General features: G+C 31.0%; 1 protein-coding gene across 2 annotated transcripts in view; it reads right to left on the bottom strand.

The window, feature by feature from the left end:
* Positions 1 to 650: 650 nt before the first annotated feature.
* Positions 651 to 22033, bottom strand: part of LOC118182789 (heterogeneous nuclear ribonucleoprotein D0-like) — a 30791-nt gene continuing 9408 nt past the window's right edge. The window contains exons 4-7 of one of the 2 annotated variants that reach the window (XM_035352184.2): positions 19589 to 19741; positions 4384 to 4597; positions 4062 to 4268; positions 651 to 859 (exon numbers count right to left, since the gene is read on the bottom strand). In XM_035352184.2, the coding sequence (XP_035208075.1) occupies positions 825 to 859; positions 4062 to 4268; positions 4384 to 4597; positions 19589 to 19741 (609 nt within the window). In that variant the 3' untranslated portion in view covers positions 651 to 824. Of the gene's footprint in view, positions 860 to 3211; positions 3554 to 4061; positions 4269 to 4383; positions 4598 to 19588; positions 19742 to 22033 lie in introns of those variants that run through there. The other variant, XM_035352177.2, reaches the window with a different exon arrangement.

Below are 22033 nucleotides of genomic sequence, written 5' to 3'. Positions count from 1 at the left end.
ATAAGAAACTGTTCCTTCTAGTTAAAAATCCAATTCTACCTTTCACTACTCAAACCAGCATTCTGATACTTCTTCCAAAGAAATCTCGCATATAGTCTTAAAATTGTTACCAAAATGGCATAACGTCCCTTTAACAAGATGTCAAATTGTAAAAATATATATAAAATTCCCAAATATATAAAATTAACACAACTGTGAAGAAGGAAAAAATAATCCTCAAGCTTCTTTTAAATTAAATATTTCACAACACTTTGGTTTCCAAATACACTAGATACTTTTTTTATAATACCCAAAATTTTTTATCATATGTCATGCATATTTTTATTTGGAATAAAGAGAAACAGCTGTTTCACATTTTGACATATCATACATTTATGAAATTCAAGATCATTTCTTTAAGAAATCAAAAAGTAAAATGTTTGATTGCACTCTTAATGCTTTCATGCAATATTTGTTTTTGAAAGAAAACATGCCAATCATATTTCATATAAGTATCAGTTAATATTGGCTTTTTTGAAAATATGTCAATCATATTTCATGTATCACTTAATACTGGCCTTTTTCTAAGTAAAAATATATGATTAAAAATGAATTTATTGATTTTAATTGTGCTTCAAAATTTATGTATCTAATAATTCAGGATTCAGGTATACAATAATTTCTGTTTTGCTTTATATATATGTACACATGCATATTGCTATACAGAATTATATTTTAGGGCTTCAGTTGTTCAAAATCTTAGCTCAAATATTACTCGATTTTTTTTTTTTTTTGCTCCCTTCAGTTTCAGTTTGTTGAAGTCAACTATGTCTTGCCACCACAGGTCAGACCTTCCAGTAATTAGTAAGTCCTTTCCTGTCTGAAAAGCATTTGAAATAAAAATACTTAGAAACTGATTTTAAAAAAAATTCTTACAACTTCATTATAAACAGTAAAACTACCAAATTTCTGCCAGCACTCAGTAATATTTTGGTTTACATTTTCCCTAAACAGTTTTGAGTAATACATCAAATCATTTAGAACTGCAAATACAGATGATACCCTTTCAAAAAAATTAGAAAAATTAACATGCTACAAGATCATTTTACAAAACAAACACTGATATCGCATTTCTTAAAAAAAATTAGATGTTAAGACAATAAAGAAAATAATAAAATTTACATCGCCTTGAGGCCAATTAATGTCTTCTCTCCATAAGTGTAAAAAATACATAAAAATTATCCGAGCACTTACAAAATTGTATTTACTTAAAAAAATACCTCTTGTTAGTCTGTAGAAAAACTTCCATTTATATTAGGAGCAAATTTAAATAGAACATTCATTGAACATGTTTACATTTTCATAATGGAAATCTATATTCATGTCATAGCTATCAACCTTGAAAAAAAAAGTTATCAAGCAAAACTAGAAGCTTCAGGTACATTTTTGCACTGTACCAACTCAAATTCATTTTATAATGCATTGCTTAGGTTACTGAACTATTTTATACTGATGTAAAAATGTATTTAATTAGATATCTGAAGTTTTTATGTTCTTTGTCTAATATGTTGTAATTTTCTTGCATTTTGATACTGAGAAAATACTAATTACAGAAGAAATGCTTTTAAATCCCTTCAAAATAAGAGGAAAATAAAAATGTACGTACAATTGCATAGGGTGTACCAATTATTGATATAAAACACAAATTTTTTAGCTATTAAACACTGCTTGTGTTCTCATTAAATGCTTTAGGAAAATTCTAATCAATATGTAAATGAAAAATTATGCTGAAAACAGCTAGGGATGACAGAAAGAAGTTTCATTAGCGCAATAAATTAACTATTTCCCCCATTGATAAAGGCTAAAAATTAAGAGATTGGGAAATGTGAGTAAAATCCTTGGCAGCTGTCATATCACAATGCAGCTTAAAACTACAGAATATATTAATTCATACAAATGGGCTTCATATTTTTTTGTGATGCTTCTTTGTTATATGCTTTAATCAGACGGCGAGAAATAATTTTTAAATAATTCCAAGAAAATTTATATTTTTCATGCTAAGGTATCACCCACACCAGAAATTACTGAACTTTCCTACCATTTTAAGCTACATAAAATAACATCCAATTTAGATTTGGTGACAAATCATATAGGTATCAATTTTTCAAAAAACTTCAACATATTTAACCTTCATGTTTCAGAAAGTAAACACAGCATTTACGTTAGTCTTGATATTGATATTAATGGAACAGAAAACATTGCTCACCTTTTTTTTTAAACTTGACTGAAGGAATAGAAATTCATATGTTGTAAGATGTAAATATTTTTATTTTTCTATAAAAAGACACAGGACATACACAAATTGAATCCAAGTTACTGCGGAAAGTTAAAGATGTAACAGACATTTTGAAGAACAGTCCTTGTTATCCAATAAAATTTTAAAGTGTACAATTAAGTAGCAATCCTTCAATATGAAAATTGTTTAAAGAATAAGAGCCAAACCAATTTGCATTGTTCATGATATACTATTAATTTGTATAAATAATCATGTCAGAGGTCCCTACATACAACCTGCAGCATAAATAGCCCGCCTTAATGTTTTCTATAAAATTAACAAAATTCTACACAAACTGTTTGTAACAACAGATGGCATTTTACATTCAAGTCTTAAGGTATACTGGCATAAAATACACCCTTGAAAATGAATTTTCTTGCAATCAGCAGGTTCAATGCTCGACAACACCTGAGCCATAACACAGGAGCAGTGAAAATGATCCTATGTATTTGCATTATACAGTGTGAGGTGAGAAATGAAGACTCAGAATGTTATTTACACAACTTAAGTTACTGTAAAATATATACATATGTTTTAACATCCAATGACAAGGAACTTTTGTTGTTTAATATGCAGAAAGAAAATTTTAGGAAAAATGTGTTACTAGCAGATCCTTTCAAATATAAAACATTCATAATAATTCGAGTTTAAAAAGGTAAGACTTTAAGCTAAATTTTGCTGTGCCATTTAAATTTGAAAGATGGCAATCTTAAGACTATATGATATAAAAAATGGATTCTCAACTTGTAATTAAAACCCACCCAATAACAAGTGAACTGCTGAACTATTTGTAATAATGTACTGGAATCAAAATGTGAAGGAAGACCTCCCAATGATGTAACTATAAAATTTTCAATTTTGAAGAACACTTTCTTTGTAACAAAAAAGTAAATAAAATACTTAAAAAAACACATTTATATTTGTTCTGATAATGCATCACATATGTGTGCAACTACTAACAAGAATTCCTTTTTTATTGGAATGTGCCGTGACACAGACAAATGTTTTTACAACACTGGACCAAGCATGGACACGCTACATGAAAAAAAGAGTTCTGCACGAATTATAGCATAAGATGAAGTGGATAAAACACACAGGCTATGTACACCTTCCGGAGAGGCTGAATCATGGGACACGACTGCAAGATGGCTCGACTTAAAAATTATCAATATGGCTGATAGCCTTGTCCAGTAGTGGTGCCACGACGTGCCTTCCCAGGGGCAGGCGGCTGCTGAGCACCTATTGGTTGAATAGAAAAAGAGATTTTAACATTAATTTATCAACTACAAGAAAAGTAAAGATATTTTATAGTATGACGAATAGGAAGATTCTTTAAAGAAATTGAGGAAGTTAGTAAGAAAAAATTAGTATTATAATTTTAACACAGCATCACTATGCTAACACGGCAGAACCTTTTTAACTTGTAGCTTGTTTTAAATTGTGCTAAGTGTATTCTATATGCTAGCATACCTCTTGAAACTCTAAATTCAAAATCACAATTATCAAATAATTTTAAATGAAAAGGGGGAAATTTATTTTTAGGAAAAGTAATAAGCCTATATTCTTTTGAAAATAATTTTTATTGAATACAAAACAGTATCGAGAATACGATGCGAGCTCATAAGCAGTAAAACTGTCATCGCATAAAACATTCAACCTGAGATATATAAGTAATTATTGACAAACACATTATACAAAGCAGTTCTACTGATTAATAATTTCTAGGGTTCTGCTGGAAATTACTTACCATAACCACCAGAGTAGCCATTCTGACCATAGCCACCCCAGCCATTATAATTGTAACCACCATAACCAGGACCGTAGCCTGATCCATAACCACCATAACCTCCATAGTCTCCATATCCACCATAACCTCCATAGCCGCCTTGGCCACCATAACCTCCATATCCTTGCATACCATAATCTCCTTGGCCCCATCCACCAGCAGGACCACCTGTTAGAACAGAAATAAAACTATTAAGTACATATGCATAATTTATCAAGATTTAAGTCTAAAAAACAACAATCAAAAAATGGTACATAAAATGCTAAGATTTATGTCATTTTACCTCTGCCTCGACCTCGGCCAGCTATGCCACCACCGCGTGCCATCCTTGGGTCAGGTTTGGTGGTAGCTTTCTTAACATCACACTCCTTATTGCCAATCTTCTGTTTGGGTTGTTTACAAACCTGGTCTACAGTCATTTCATCTTCAAAGGTTACAAAACAAAACTGTCTCCTCTGATTTTTCACCTTATCGAAGGGAAGCTCTACTGTTTCAACCTATTTAAGAAAAAAATTATAAATAAAAAAAAATCTGAAGTTACATTATTTTATGAAATATAAAAAATTCTGAAATAGCACATTAATTCAACACTTTGAAAGGAAATAAAATTGTATCATAATTTCAGCAAAATATACCATAGGGACTGGAAAGTAATGTCGCTTTCTTACATTAAATTCAAATTAATAAACTTTCATTATTAATAATATAATCACACTCGTTATCAACAGTCTTTTGTTATCTAGTGTGCATATTTTCAATGCCAGGCCGATAAAAATCAATAGGTTTTTACAGTAAAATAGCTCGATGGCATTTTGGACATCATCCAAATTTTCAAATATTTTGCCACTAAGAAAATGTATTAGGAATTGGAATTAATGGAAATTCGAGGGTGCGATATCAGGTGAGTATGGTGGGTGAGGCAGTGCCTCCTACCCCAATTTATTAGTTTTTCCGGCGTTTGTCTTGCACAGTGCAATCTTGCATTGTCGTGCTGCAGAATGGCACCTTTTCTGTTGACAATTGCAGGATTTTTTTAAAGATTGGTTCACTCGATCCAATTTTTCACAATAAAGGTATGCATTAACAGTCTGTCCAGGTTTCAAGCAAATCAAAATGAACAATTCCGCAAAAACACCACCAAACACATAGAAGCGCCTTTTTGGGATGTAAACCCTTTGTAACCCCTATTAAAACTGCCTTTTGCATTTTAGACCCATAATTTTTATTTGGAAAATCATGGTGCATTCGTAATACCCTGCTCCGGGAGTTGCGTATTGAAGTCACAGTACAATTTACTATGGACAGTATTTACGGATGATGTAAATACTTTCCAAATTGCAAAACTCAACAAAAAACTGAGTTTCTTTCTGACTTCCAACTTACTTTTGAGCTGGTACACAACTACTTAAGTTTTCAAAAGTAGATCTAAAACATGTGCCAAAGGCCATTTGAAAAATAAAAAGGAAGACGTTAAAATTCAATAAACACCACACCAGTAGGCAAAAAATAAAGTGAAAGTCATGCAGTTCGAATTTAGTGATGAAAAAACTAAATTAAAAAGGTCCTTGCAAGCGCAGAAAGTTCAAAATTAAGGCGGGGGGATTGAACCCATGATCTCGATATAGGGAGAAAACCTCCTCTATTCTTTACCACTGGGCTACGATCGCTTATGTAGGTGTCAGAAAAGCTATGTACTTGGTCACCTGATTAACTCCCATTTTCGGCAAAGTCAACAAGTCTCTGCACTGCTTTATTCTCGACTAGAGATTTTGCTTTTTGAATTTTTCAATAAGTGCGACCACAGTTTCTGAATATTTTCATCTAGTACCAATGACATGGCATCATTAATAGTTTTTGGAACTTTCCTTGGGGAATGTTAAAATAATTTTCACAATGAATAGAAACTATTTTAATGTATAAAGTAATGGGGAAAACATATCTTACCAAAATAAGAGAATCCCTTAATTTTTTATTTTTAAAATTTACATTACTTGTGTCCCACAACACATTTTCATTATAGAAATCTATTAGTTGAAAAATTTGAGTTTCGCTCCAACGAAATGCAGCCATGTTTACTATACCACATGAGGAGAAAAGCATGTGATCACTCAAAGCAATCTTATTGGCTAGAATCTCAGATTTTATTGTACATTAGTGAGCAGTGAACACCAGTTCTGTAATCGCGACACAAAACATGACCAATTTTTGGCGCATGCGCAAATCCTTAAAATTGTTGCTCTACGAGAAAGTCGGCCGAGAAAGATCGCTTTGTGTAGACGGGCCTTAACAATCAATAAAGTGTTGACCCCTTCCAGTTGCTGAATATCGCACACATAGCGATTTTCTGTCCATATGATTACACAGGGTTCTAGCCACATTTCAGTTAAAAAAATAGGCACCTATAAGCACTTTTCAAGCACATTTTAAGAAAAAATAAGTACCTACCTAATTACATTATACCATACCTGCCAACCTCTAAAGATAAAAATTCAGAAGATTTCTCCCCCAAATTCAGAAGAACATGAAGAATTAATATTATACTTTGATATTAAAAAGAAAACAATTTATACAAATAGAAAAAAAATTGTACTTACTTTGTAAATCTCAATTAATAATTTATTAGGAAACATAAAACAAGAACTTAAATGTTACACAAAAAAATTATTGCAATAAATTTAGAGTGCATTTTTTGGCTTTAGCCAAAAATTCTTTGGAAAATTTCCTGTCATAACATTTAGTTTCCTCAAAACATTTAGCAATTAAACTGTTTTCTCGAGTTCTTGGTGAAATTGAAGAACGAAACATAGTTTTGTTTTTCTTCACAACACTGAAGATTCTCTCGCACTCAGCATTACTGTGTGGAATTACGAGAATAGCACATAAAACTCTTTTGCTAGTCTATCATATTTTGGTGTTCCATCAGCTCTTTTTATTCTTTTTAAGGTACCAACGAGGACATCAAGTCTATCGTCTCCAGAACTGGCAATGTCTTCAAACTGTGCTGCACAAAATTGGTTCTGTAGTTCATCTAAAGCATCATTATGGCATTCATTTTCTTTAATTGTTAACAAAAATGGAAATTTATCAATAACAAAACGAATCTTTTCAAAAGATGAATTTTCAATTTGTTTCAAATTTGCCACTTCAGCATTTAAAAGAAATTCTCCTTACAATGTAATCACAGGCTGAGGAAAAGTACTTTCTAACACATTGAAAAAATTCTTTTTTCTCGTGATCTTTCAAAAAATTTACAAGTTCCCTGGTTTGATTTCCAATTATAAGATCATTGTCATCCTTTTGATTTGTCAAACTATTATAGGCAACACGAATCAACACACTGTTTTTCACAACGGACGGTTTTACAAACTTAGTATAAAGTTCTTTCAAAAGATCATTAAGAATTTGGATAAGCAGGGGAGATTTTGGCGAAGCTGATTGTAGAAGGGTATTTACACTTTCAAAAATCTTAATGATACCTTAACACAAAACTACAATATACTTTGTTAAAATCCGAAGAAAGAAGATAGAAAATCCTTTCCTCCCGGCTAATAGAAGACTGTTTCTTCTTCCCTTCAACTTCTTTAACAAAGTTGACCTTTGAGGAGTCTTCTAAGCATTTTTTTTAAAGGGTTTGATTCTGTGTGTTGGCTTTTCTCTTTTAAAGCATTTTGATTAGAAGCAACGTTGGTTTTTGGAATCTTATATACTTACAAATTTGATGGGATTTGTGGTTTTGTTTTGGTCTCTTTGTGGAAATATTTTAGCAATGCCACTGTTCAATAAACCTTCCTAGCGCTCTGCCTAAGGATAACCATTTCGTGCATACATGTTTCAGAATTTTTCTCGTTTCATCAGAGCACAGTTCTTGGAAATTCTTTAGGTTTTATTTCCTTTTCACACTTTTTCCCAGACAGAAAAACACACCTATCAGAAGCTGGTCAATATTTAATGGTAAAGCAGCTGCAGCTTTTTCTGCTGCCAAATTAATTAAGTGGCATGGGCATCCAATAACAATTAATTCATTTTGTTCTTTTTTGAGGAAAGAGGCTACACCCTTTTTGTCACCCACCATGACATGAGCATTATCTGCACCAAATGAAATGCAGTTTGATATTGGGATGTTAAGTTGTTTCAACTCATTAATTACCAAGGGGCAATATTTTCCCCCGTAGCATCTCCATTTAATAATGGAAGACACAAAAGATGAGTTTCATTTCATTAGAAACATCACAGAAATATGTGACAACGATGGATGGGGTAAAGCTTCCAATCGCTGTTGTTGCTGCCATCGATTGACACCCAAAATGCTGAATTCTGGAGTGCAGCTATTGTTTTACTTTGTGCATCACAAGCAATTTCGTTCACAATAGAAGATGTTTTTGTGCGAGCACAAGCATATTTCTGAGCAATCTTGAGAGTCGGGAAACATCCGTCTGAAAAGTTGACCGGCGTGATCGGCAGCGCTTAGTGGCACGTTGTGTTCGATGAGGAATGCAGAAAACAAACACTCTGCCAAAATGACATCGGCATCCGAATTCGTAAAAAAAATCATCCACTTTCTTTGACGTTGTCGAAGCCGAAGCAAGCATTAACTTCTTGCTTTTTTAGACTTAACATGCTTCACAATGTCGCTTCTTCCACCGTGATTTATTATGAAGTCACACATGCACACGTTGCAAAATGCATAGTTATTTCCTTTGAAGGATTCTTTAATTGTTGGAAATTCGGCTTTGTAGGCAGGCCGAAAATATTGAGAATACGGTTTTTTTGAACTCACTTCGTAAAAACGACGTATTAAGAAAATTCGTAGCATGTGCAAACAAACAAACAAAAAACAAAAAAAAAAAAAAAAACAGAATGCTACAATCCACGCTCGCTGAGTAATTAATTCCCTTGCTGCTGAAGCGAACGCGAAAAAAAAAATAATCTGGCACCCACAAAGAAAAGAGTGGGAGAAACAAGTTCAGCGCATTGGATTGGCTGGTTAAGCGGCGAGTTGGGAGAAACCGCAGGTTACTGGATTCAAAGTAGTCAGTAGTTGGCAGCAAAACAATGCAATTGGCAAAAATTCTAAAATTTTGACAAAAATCACTAAAAACAGTTAAATCGTAAGGGAAATAAATCGTAAAAAAATGGATTACGATCCTAAATTCGTAAAGACAAACACATTTTCGTAAAAATTACGAAAAATTCATAAAAGTTGGCAGGTATGTTATACACAACTGCATAACCCTAAAAGAAAAATTAGACTTGTAATTTAAAATATGAGAAATTCAGTATTTATTAAGAGAGAATGAGCATTACTCAACCATGGAAAACAAATACATTCTTTTTTTTTTTTTTTTAATTTTAAAGTTCAATATACAGAACTAGTTTACAATGAGGAAAAAAAATTATGCAGAACTAAATCATATTACAAAATTCAATGAAATTTCAGTTCAAAACAGAGAAAACAAATAGGCCATATTTATTATATTTGTTCTGCAACTAAAAATAAATACAATTTATTTTCCCACTCATATAAATATTTAAATAATACAATTTATTTTTCCCACTCATATAAATATTTAAATAATTTAACTTAACTGAACATTTTCTAAATTTTCATTGTATAAGTTTTCCCTTAACAGATATTGCAAGCAAAGTAACTTAAGTAAAAGTAAGTAAAAAAAGGAACTTTTCTGAAATCAGAAGACGGGAAATTGCTTCATGCAGTCATTCTTTAGCAGAAAAAGCTTAACTAACCGGCATACTCGGAAATTGCTGAATATCTGAAAATTCCGAATAGTCGAGCATAACTGGTAAAAGAGGAAGTTAGATTGTAGCCATTGTTTAGATTTTAAGTTAAATAATGCTTCAGACATTCCGATATGTGCATCATATAAAAAATAGCCCAATGAAACTGAAAAATAATCTGCTTAGCAAGCACAATAAAACTCTTTATCTCTGCGAAATATCACAAGCGTTATTGCGCAATACATGCACCTTAATTCTCTATCATGTGATATTATGAAATCGGAATCGACAGCTGCCGGTGTTCGAAGAATAAATAACAGATAGAGGAAAACACAGCAGGACACGTTGCGCCCCATGCGTAATCCCTGCCATACTCATATTGATTAATAGAGAGATTTACTAATCTGGGGTTTTTTCCATTCTAATTTTGAACAGACTGCATTATATTTCCAGAACAGAATCATTCTTTGCTTGGGTTGGTAGACTGCTAAACTATCTGTTGCTTGCTTTGCTGTGAACTGTAATGGTTTCAACATAGAGATTTTGCGGAAAAAGAGAACTCGGAACTTCTGTACTGTATAACTAACTCATTGGAAAGCTTTGAGGGAAATTATATATATTTTGACTATTCGATTGCTTATTCCCATTCTGAATATTATTCCTTAGAAAACTGTCTTAAAACACACTCATTTTTGAAGTTTATATATACTTCAGTAGTTACTGCAAATATAAATATTCATACATATGCTCGTAATATAAGCATACCGATCATAACAAATGCGAATATGAACTGACAACGCGAAACATGAATGTAAATTATTAAAATCTTACATAGAAATTCAAATGTGTGTAGTATTGGGTGGGAGCAAAAGAAACTGAATGTACCAGAATTTTCTACCGCTTTCGCAATTCTTTGACCAATAGAACGTTCACCTGTCTGTACTCGTGCGCACAAAATGTTATATTAATGCAGAGAAGGGAACGAAAAGCTATTTCTAGGAGCATGATTCACCATCTGACGTTTTATATAAGGAAGAATTGTGTGTGTGATTAAAGCAAAGCTTTGAGGGCTTGCCTTCGTGGAGGACTTTCTAAGGGAAACTGGCTCGTATACACGTTTCATATGGGGAAAAACACCCATGCAGCCAGCCCGTTCGCGGATTCGAACCTCGGACCGAACTACCAGTGTTCAGAGACTTTTACCGCTCGGCCGCTGGTGGGCCCATATCAGAAAGAAAAGTTGTTTAGAGGCTGTGGTTCGGGGAAAAATCGTGCATTCGTTAAAAAAAAAAAGCACTGAAAACAAAAAAATACATGCTTTAGAGAAAAAGTACGCGAGTATTTTATTTTAGAATATAATACTCACTTTGGTTCGCAGCGGTCCTAACTAGTCCCACTTTCTTCACAAATTTTTGCAATGAATTTCCCCGCCTTTAAACTGAAACCATTTCGCACTTTCCATAATTTCACTTTCTTTAGTGTTATACATGTCAGAATAGCTTTTATGATGGATTCAGAGAGCAAGTCTGAAGACAGTGAATTTAATTTGTGTCAATTGGAAAATCCAAGGTCTTATTTATCAAGAGATATTTATTCAGTCCAGTTAATCAGAAGACTATGATATGAGCTAAGCAAGGATGTGGATTTAAAAAAAAGTGCATCCTGCTCTCATTTCAGTTTTGCAGAAATCCTGGAATATAGATAAATTTCAGTAATAATTTGATTGAGTATTTTGAATATTTTTTCGACGATTCTATGCTGCAGTAAACTAATATATATAATGAACAATGTCTTCAGAAATTAAAATCTTTCAAAGCAGCAGGAATAGTATTCAATTTACAAAGAGGTCAGAATCTTAGTCAGTATTTAGATTTTGCATGGCATAATTAAAATAAAAAATCTGATGTGTACACCATGACTTCCTTGTATGGAATATTAAATTATACACATTTTTTCTTGCACTTCATTTAAACTTATTGGATTGAATTAAAATTTATTTCGTCATTAGCGCATAAACAACAATAGAATAAATGCACTCTAAAAATTCACTATATTTATTTACTATAGCGACACACTGGCCCTAGGTTCGCTTAACAGGATTAAATTTGATTAATTTTTTAACTTGGAGTGCACAAAATTTATATCATCTTAAGAATTATCTAATCATTGCCACATATTCTATTCAAATACTATAATAAATCTAAAACGATATAAAAACAGTATAAAAGAAATTATGCAAACAAAAGCAAAAAATTTTTGCAGATGATTCAGTATTTCTCATTCAGTTTTTACTTCGTAAGGCAAAACAAAAACACATAAAAACTCAAAATATTTGTATTGAAAATTATGAGGTAAATTTTAAACACTTATTTCCTCGAATAAATTCTAGAATGGATTAAGCATGATTTAATTCACAATAATAATAAAAGGCGATATCTTTGCTTTTGCGAAGCTTACTTTTTCTAGATTGGCAACAAATCTACTATTCTGCTGTTTCAAACATAAGCAAACATTGCCGCCATTGCAAAAAGCTTAGCGGCAATGTTTAACAACTTTTAAATTGTTAATAATTTAAAAAATATCTCATGCAGATTTACTAAAGTAATAAAAACCTTAACTGGAAGATAAGAACATAATTCAATCATTTTTAGAGCAAAAAGTGCCCAATTTACAAAAATACAAGAATAATAAAGCTGAGATCACTAAGCCGAGTAACAGAGTGGATATATATACATATATTTATATACTTTTGGTGCAGCTGATTGCAACCAAAATATGAGGTGCACATCTACATTCAAAATTCAAGGAAAATCAAAAATTTATTTTGGAGTATTTTTTTCAGTTTGCACCAAGAATTGGCAAACCGGCATGTCATTTCAGGAAAAGTCAGATTTTGTGCCAAAATACCTATATTAGAAGCAATGTTATATATAAATCTAATGCAGTCAAAAGTCTTTGATGCACGCAATATTATTTTTATAATTTTTTTAACTAAAAACTCTAGAAATTTAATATTATGATCCGAGAGACAAATAATATATGAAATGCAGGAATTAAATATTTCTTTTCTTTACCATATGTATGTACATATATATAAAGAGTAACAACCTTATCTTTTTTTTAACTTCTATAAAACAACAGATGAATTTAAAATTTATAAATTAAAAATGCTTTATGGATTACACACAAAATATAACTATGCATAGTGCATTTTAAAATCAACGACATTTCTAATAAATTATCCAGCTATGACACTGAAAAAATTGATGCAAAAATTTTATATATTATCTGTTTTCTCAAATTTTAAAAATATATACTCTCTCACATAGCAGTCAGAAGTATACAAGCATAGCAAATTTTGTGTAAATATTGTGAACCTTGTTTACAGTTGCTCTGTATTTTTGAAGTATCAGCTATTTTTAAATATGTTTAACTTTTTTATTTATTTTACACTAACAGCACATTTTAGTTTTAATTATATATTATTTCAACATAATGTAAAGCTTCTAGAAATGCAAGAAAAAAAAAATAATAATTAAAAAAATTACTTCCGCTTCTATGCAATTTGAGATGTTTATTATATACATTATAACCTTGCTCATCTAAAAATTGCTAATGCGTTTTACTTTGTGCCTGAAAAACATCAGAAAATTGTATAAAAACATTTGCGAAATGCATAAAATTTTGTGTCTGCAACAAGATCAAATATTTGTTCATTAAAAACAAACTGTAATCTTGCAGAAATTATTCATTTTACATACCATGACTCACTGAAACCATATGAATGCCAAAAAAAGATCATGCTTATTAGGCAACAGATTAAACTGGCAATGAGAATCAGCTTAAGTAGTATGTAAGCTATTTTCATATATAACATATTTTACATATTTTTTAACTAAGCAGAAATTTTTTGAAAACAAAAGACAATTATAAAGATATGCTGCACATACAGAATGTTTAATACAAATTTTAAACCTTTTACAACACAATTTCAAGCTATCTAAGTCAACAAAAAATTCATTTTAGGCTATACTCAGCAAAGCATTATTTGAAAACCACAGCAATCTGTAGGTACCATATTTTAAAATCTGTTAATCTCTTTTCCACTGCTAATCTAATCATAGTTATTCAACAAATAGTTATGGCAGAAACACAGTTTGTGTTCTTTACATAAATTTTTCTGAAATCAATGATTTAATAGGTATATTATTCAACATCTATGCAAAACAAGCAGTGGTATCCTCAGTATGTCAAATTTTTTTTAAAAAAAAATATTTTCATTAACATGATTTGCTAACTGTTTATCATTTAAAAAAAAGCTATAATTCTTCACTTTTTCTTCCTTGTACGAAGTAAAAAGGAAGTACTGTAATCGCAAAAAGTTTCAGGCAGCATATTTCTACCAAAATATCCATTTTGACCGCTATCAAATGCAATTTAGCGGTATTTTTGCATAACTGTACATAACGACATAATAAAAGTCCCAAACAATTATATTTATTTGGCCAAAACAATTATAAAACTGCTTTAAAATGAATTCTGAAGGGAATTTTTCCTGGCGTCTGTACAAACATATGTACGTATCTCACATAACTCAAAAACAAGTAGCCTCAGAACCTTGAAATTTTGTATATAGGACTGCTATAACATGGAGATGTGCACCTTATATTTTGGTTGCAATCAGCCGCAACAAATGTATATAAATATATATATCCACTCTATTACCCGGCTCAGTGATCTCAGTTTGTTTACCCTTATATGTTTGTAAATTGCACATTTTTTGCTTTAAAAATGATTGTATTACGTATTTTTTATCTTCCGGTTAAGGTTTTTATGCCGTTAGTAAATCTATATGCAATAATTTTAGAATTATCAACAATTTTAAAGTTGTCTAAGTGCCCCTAAGCCTTTTTTTTTATGGCAGCCATTGATGTTTACATTTGAAACAGGAGACTAGTGGAGTTGTTGCCAATCTAGAGAAACTTAGCTTCACAACAACAAAGATAATGCCTTCTTATTATTTGCGAATTAATCCTTTCTGGAATTTTTTCGAGGAAATAAGTGTTTAAGATTTACTTCATAATTTTTAATAGATATTTTGAGTTTTTATGTATTCTTGCCTTGTCGCGAAGTGAGAACTGAATTAATTGAATGAGAAATACTCAATCATCTGTGAAAAAATGTTTTTCGTTTTGTTGGCTTAATTTCTTTTATACATCATTCTAGCTTTATTACAGTATTTGAATAAAACATGTGGCAAAGATTAAATTATTCTTTAAGTGATATAAATTTTGTGCATTCTGTGTTATAATATAAACGAAATATAATACTGTTAAGTGAATCTAGTGCCAGAGTGTCGCTATGGTACACAAATAGAGTGAGTTTTAAAGAATGCATATATTATACTGTGGTTTATGCGCTGTTGATGAAGTAGATTTAATTCAATCCAATAAGTTTAAATAAAATGCAAGAAAAAATGTATATAATTTAATATTCTGTACAAGGAAGTCATGTGCTGTACACATCAGATTTTTTTCTTTTAGATAACACATTCTGTTCACATCAATTCATGATGATGCACTTTCTAAAACAAGTAACACCAAGTGGCATGAAATCTGGTCTTGAGATTTGCTATTTAGCATATATTAGCAATTTAAAATATTTTGCTTTCTTTCATAATGATGTAAATATCTTATTGAACAGAAGTTCCTAAAACAGACTAAAATACATAATTATATTTTCTAATAAATACCGCTTTAATATAGGCATTTATGAAGATGCAAAAAGACGTACCGCTTGGGGGTTAAATATTTCCTAACAGGGTTTGTACACATTTCTGCAATGAAAATTAAGTACTTTTAAGGACCATTAATGAAAAAATTAAGGACCTTTGAGCAAATGAGAACTGAATAAATTCAATTAATATTAGTCTATGCCCAAATTTTACTTTTGTAATACCATCTTAAAAATAAAATAGATCCCTAAGTAATATACATTATTACTAAACATGAATTAACATGATTAATAAGCTTGAAAATAAAATAAACTTCATGCAATTTATCAAGTAGCATTAAATATTTTATACTTATAATAGTTGGACATATTTGAAAGAAATAAGTGAAATTTACATTAATTGGCTTTATGTTGATTTTTTGTCTCAATTTGTCACATACTTGGTCAGTCTAAAGGTTTAGTAAATAGCAGGTAGATTTTATGTCAAATGGCATAGGTTAAAACGAGAAGTATGATCATAATTAGCATGACTGAATGCTGTCACCGCTGCTACTTGTCTAAAGAGAGACCTGATGATTAAAATAAACCTGAAAGGCCTGATGTAGGTATGGTTGGCAAGTGTTGAAAGGTTACTCAGGATCTATTTAATGCAGTTAGTATCATAGCTTTGTGCAGAGTTCCAGGGGTTGTAACCCAGTTAATATACTTTAAGGTTCCAATAAGAAATTAAAGCACCAGAGGCGATAAGTTGTTTTGTATCATTTTAAGTCTCATTAGATGCAAACAAGAAGTTTTACTTGAATTTTTACATTTTTGTGTTTTATCTTGTGACTATTAATGAAAGGCAATAACTCACTAATGTAGAGATAATTTTTAAGGGTAAGCAGTTAGCTATAAATAATTAAATTAGGTAACCTTAGTCATTATGGATTTACGTGGCCACTATAAAATTTTATTTAACAATATTTGTTAAAATGCCCTATTAATATCAAAATCTAATAAAATTTTACAGTTTAAAATATGTGTAATTTATGGTATTGAGTCTGAAACGATATTAGGATAATTACACATTAAAAGATACAAAACATTTTAACAACACTCAACAAAATATTTATCCATCATTTTAATTTGAAGCCTTCCCAAACATTTTGGATAGTTTATACAGATTTCCTTTTCTTTAAGCACCTTTTCTAACAATTAGAGATTTGTCTTAATATGCAAACCATTGCTCTCGCTAGTTTCTGCGTGCTTTATCTCTTAACTTGTCAACCTCTCCATAATGTATCTACGAGGGTTTACTTGATCTGGTAAAAGTTAAGTCTAAAACCCCCGACAGACACGAAGCAAATTATCGCAATGTCTGAAAGTAACTACAATATCAGATAAAGGTTTAAATAAGCCTCTTATTTAAAAAGAACTTAGAACATTAAGGCATGTTCTGATGCTAAAAAATCAATTACAGCTCACGGTGACATAATTAAACAAGAATAGTCAAATTCAAACTAAAAATGTGGAATAGTGGTAAAAGATAATAAAATTTAAATTCAGGAGAAATATGAAATGTATGTGATAAAGGTTAATTCCAGAGCTAGTGTGGCAGAATTTTTAGCATTTAGTGACATACCAAACAACAAAATCTTTCGAATTTTAGAACTTTTAGAATTTAGAACAGGCATTGAAAACAGAATTTACAAAGGCACTAGGCAGCAGAATTTAAAATCCATAGAGACTGCATAAAGTGGGAAAATGCCTAGTGCCAGCTCTGTATATGATGCATTAAGACATATTAGATGAATATTAAATTGTAAGTTTTCAATTTCTTTATTAATAAAAAAAATTACTCTCTATAATGCCTGCCCAAGTGATAAGATTAGAAGCATTTTTGATATTTTCCATGCTTGTGTCTAGTGAAAAGTAGAGAAAATAAAGAGAAGATATGTTAAGAAAATGACTCTAGTATCAGGAGTAAAACATTCAAATTTTATGTTTTTATTGTTCTTCCAGGCATTCTCCAAAAAGTAAGAAATTCATCGCAAACTTTCTGTAAAATACATCCATTACTGTTGATACCATGGAGACATTTTTCATTTTGTCACGTATTTCTTGAAATTTCTAGAATGACAGTGAAAAATAAAACGTTTTATTTTAATGTTTCTTTTAATATAATTTCAATATATTACCATTAGTTTAATGAAATTTATCAATGTCATGATGTTTTAAAAACAATCGTTGAAAAATTTTCAGATCTCGGAATTAAAATTTTTTATAGAAATTAATCTAAAATTCCCCAAAATGTTGACAAGTCGCGAAATTTAGAACCGTTTAATAAAAGAATTCACATCCCCAAAAGTCAAAAGTTGTTTAAGAGCTCTTTATTAGAAAAAATGAATTTCGAAATGCTTATGTTTCACTTCTTGCTTAGAAACTCGAGAATACCGTTATTTATATTAGAAATAGAAACAAATTATAACCCATTCAAAAGATAACCATATGTCAGTAAATCACCCAAAAATATTCCTCCAAAATGCTAATTCATACTCAAAATGGCAGTCGTAAAAACAGACAGAAATTTTAGATGATTAAAATTAAGGACACTCTGCTGATTTGGGCCAAAGTTAAGGACTTTTAAGGACCAAAAATCGATTTCAAAACATTTAAGGACTAAAGACTCTTAAGGGGCATACGAACCTTGTCCTAAGCAGCCCATGACACAGGCTAATTAGTCATATTTAAATGAGAACTGCCGAAAATATAAATTTTCTCATTTCTCATAAACTTCAAATTTTACTAACAGAAAACATTCTCAGCTCATGGAAATCATCTTACTGGCTTCAAACTAGTAGAATGAAAAAAAATGGCAGCATATATGAAAATTACGTTCAGTGTTACCATTTCGAAAGTCTTTGCACAACTTTACCATTAGAAGAAATATTTGAAAGCCTTACTCTGCCTGATTTCTTTATGCAAATTCTTACAATAGTTGCCAAAGAAGAATGGGAACTTTACCTGAAAAGTGTACTGTTTAACAATTGCATCAAATTTAATAATAAACTTTACAAACAAGTACGAGGAGTACCAATGGGCTCGAATACACTATAATCAAATTCAATATTACTACTGGCATGCTAAGGAAGCCAAGAATATTTTAGAAAATGTTTTTATATTTCATATCACATCTTTATTGCTCCTCACTACTGCTGTAATAAAATTTAGTTTCAAGAAATAGTAATACACTTCATGGGAAATACCGAATGCAATAAATAATATGCACATAAAAATTGGCAGAAAATATTTCTGAAAGCACAAACACTTTTGATATTCAATCACTTACAGCTTTACCTACACTTAATTGCAACTTATGCTTCATGTTTTAGATTAACAGCACCTAGACTAAGCCATTTCACAAAATAAATATTTCCTTTCATTGTAGTACTTAACAGGTTCTCATTTCAAGGAAAATTGCAGTTTCAAAACTGTTTTCGTGCTGCTCAGCAACAGCATTTCTATTAAGAAGTTGAAATTTTTATATAATTTTCTAATATAATTAAATAATTAGATATTATAGAAACAATTAGAAAATATGATTTAAACATTTTAAATTTACTATTTTTTGCCAAATTTCATTTTCCTTATACTGAGAAAATTTTTAATATGGCGAGTGAGGCATGAGAGAATGGAATTTGAAATTTAAATTTCCTTTATTCTGGAAAATGACTTCCTTAGTTCAGGCTAAACATCAGAAATTGCAATTTCGAGTAATCTACGAAATTTTAAGAAAATATATAAATCTCAATTTTTATTTATTATCAATTATGCATTTACATCATGATCACTTCTCACATATAAAGTGAAAATAAAATGCATTAATCTCGACTGATTATGCATTTACAACATGATCAGTTGTATCATATAAACTGAAAATATAATACATCAATCTCAACTAATCATGCATTTACATCATTTCTAATACATAAAGTGAAAAGGTACAAAAATTTACCTAAAAGTCTAAAACAACTTACTTTTCCAAAATGTTCAAAGTAGTTACGGATGTCTGCTTCAGTCATATCAGACTCAATTCCGCCAACAAATATTTTTTTGATACCTGGTCTAACTTTGGCCCTCTTGGCCTCAATTTGTTTACCTTTAATAGAATGAGGTCCATTGTGCAATACCTTAAAAAATCAAGAAAAGTGATGTTTTATACACAACAAATCCATAAAACTTCACATTTTGTAAACTTCCAAAACAAATCTCTGAAATTTATTACATAACGTTTTAGCTGTCTTACATATACAACAAATCCATAAAACTTTACATTTTATAAACTTCCAAAACAAGTCTTTACAAAATTTATTACAAAACGTTTCAGTTGTCTTGCATACAAATTCATAAAACTTCACATTTTGTAACCTCCTAATAAAGTTTTTTTTAAAAATTTATTATGCAACCCTTTTGGTGCTTGCCCTTTATGTTGGCCTTAGCAAGAAAGTGGATTTTGCATGTTTCTGTACAGGCAAAGTGACAATGTCATCACAAAAAGTTATGTGCACTGTCTTCTGGGATAGGAAAGGCATTTTTGCTTACTGAATTTCTTCCCAGAGGTGAAACCATTAATGCGGCACGATATTGTGAGACTTTAACGAAACTAAGGCATGCCATTCAAAACAAACGAAGAGGAATGCTCAGTAAAGGAATTGTGTTGCTCCATGACAATGCTTGGCCCCATACTGCTGGTGTAACTCAATCGTTAATTCGGCAGTTTCATTGGGAGCAGTTCGATCACCTGCCGTACAGCCTGGACTTGGCGCCATCCGACTATCACTTGTTCCTGCACAGGAAGCGCGAGCTTGGTGGCAAGTGCTTTAGATCTGACGATGACACGAAAAATGCTGTGGAGTCGTGGTTATCGAAACTGGCAGGAAGTTTCTATGATGATGAAACTGGTCACCCGCTATGACAAGTGTTTGATCACTGGCGGAAACTATGTTGAAAAATAGTTTAAGACATGTATTTTCATGTAAAAATAAAATTGGATTCGAAAAAATTGTACTATTTTTTTTTTTTTTTCTTTCTTTTTTCAAAACGGTACTTAGTTTCCGAATATGCCTCGTAGTTGTACGAAAATTTTGCCACTAAATTTAATTCAAATTATCTATCTCCCTAAACTAAAAATAAAATTTGTTTTATTAAGATCTGTTATTTTGTCAATTACTGCAAAATATTTAGTGATCATCAGTCTGAATCAGACAAAGAGTGCGACTCTACAGAAGACATTCCTTGCGATCAAACTGACTATTTTGTAGAAAAAGATAAAACAACAAAATGGAAGAAAGAACACTTTCGAATTCAAAGATTCCCATAATATCATAAAAAAATTGCCTGCCAATACACATATATCTAAAGATGTGGCTTCACCCATCAATGCATGTAAGCTAATATTGATGACACAATGATTCAAATGATTGCGAGATGCTCTAATATTTATGTAAAAAATATTTTGGGAAATTTTAAGAGACGCAAAACCTATGGAGAAAGAAGAGTTTCTTGACTAGGGACTTGTACATAGGTGGATTGCACAAATCCTCCAGTGTAAATGCTAGAGAATTATGGGTGACTGATGGAACAAGATTGGATATTTTTCATAAAACAAATGAACTGTATATTTTCTTTTCATTCTTCGTGCCTTACGATTCGATAATGTCGGAACACTGGATGACAGAAGAAAGAGTGATAAATTAGCTCCAATAAGAGATTTGTTTGAAAATTTTGTCGAGAATTGTCAGAAATTATATCATTTAGAGGAATACATGACTGGATGAAAAGCTAGAACCTTTTGGCAGTATATGCTCAAGAAACCTGTAAAATATGGTATAAAAATACTTACTGTGGTTGATTTTAGAACCTTCTATACTTTGAACATGGGAAAAATATGCAAGGATAAGATTATCCCACCTGAATTTGTGTCAAATAAGAATAGAGAACAGCATTCAACTCTCTTGGTGTTTCAAAAGGACATAATGCTTCTTTCTTATATGGCTGAAAAGAACAAATCTGTTAACCTTTTGTCAACTATGCAGAATGATGACCATATTGATGAAAGCATGGAAGATTTGAAGAAATCTGAAGTAATTACGTTTTATAACATGACAAAAGCAGTTGATATAGTCACGAAATGGGTGGCACTTATTCTGTGGCCAAACTAATAGGCATATTATTTTTGCTATTAAATATTGCCGGCATAAATTTAAGGATCTTGCTTTTATCTACTAAAACTCCACCAGAATAGGAGGCACTTCTGATTTGGCCTTTGCACTTTTAGAAACTTCATGTATAAACTACAAAATATCTAATTCTTCTTGAACCTAATTGATTTGAAAATTAATTATGTAACTCATTATGCATGCAATAATTCTGCATAATTTAGATTATAATTGCATTAAAAAACAAATTTGTCTTAGAAATCA

The sequence above is a fragment of the Stegodyphus dumicola genome, chromosome 1 (genome assembly GCF_044657685.1).
Source record: "Stegodyphus dumicola isolate Sdum_Otavi_A_Nest chromosome 1, ASM4465768v1".
Taxonomy (NCBI): Eukaryota; Metazoa; Arthropoda; class Arachnida; order Araneae; family Eresidae; genus Stegodyphus; species Stegodyphus dumicola.
This window is presented reverse-complemented; position numbering and strand designations above follow the sequence as displayed.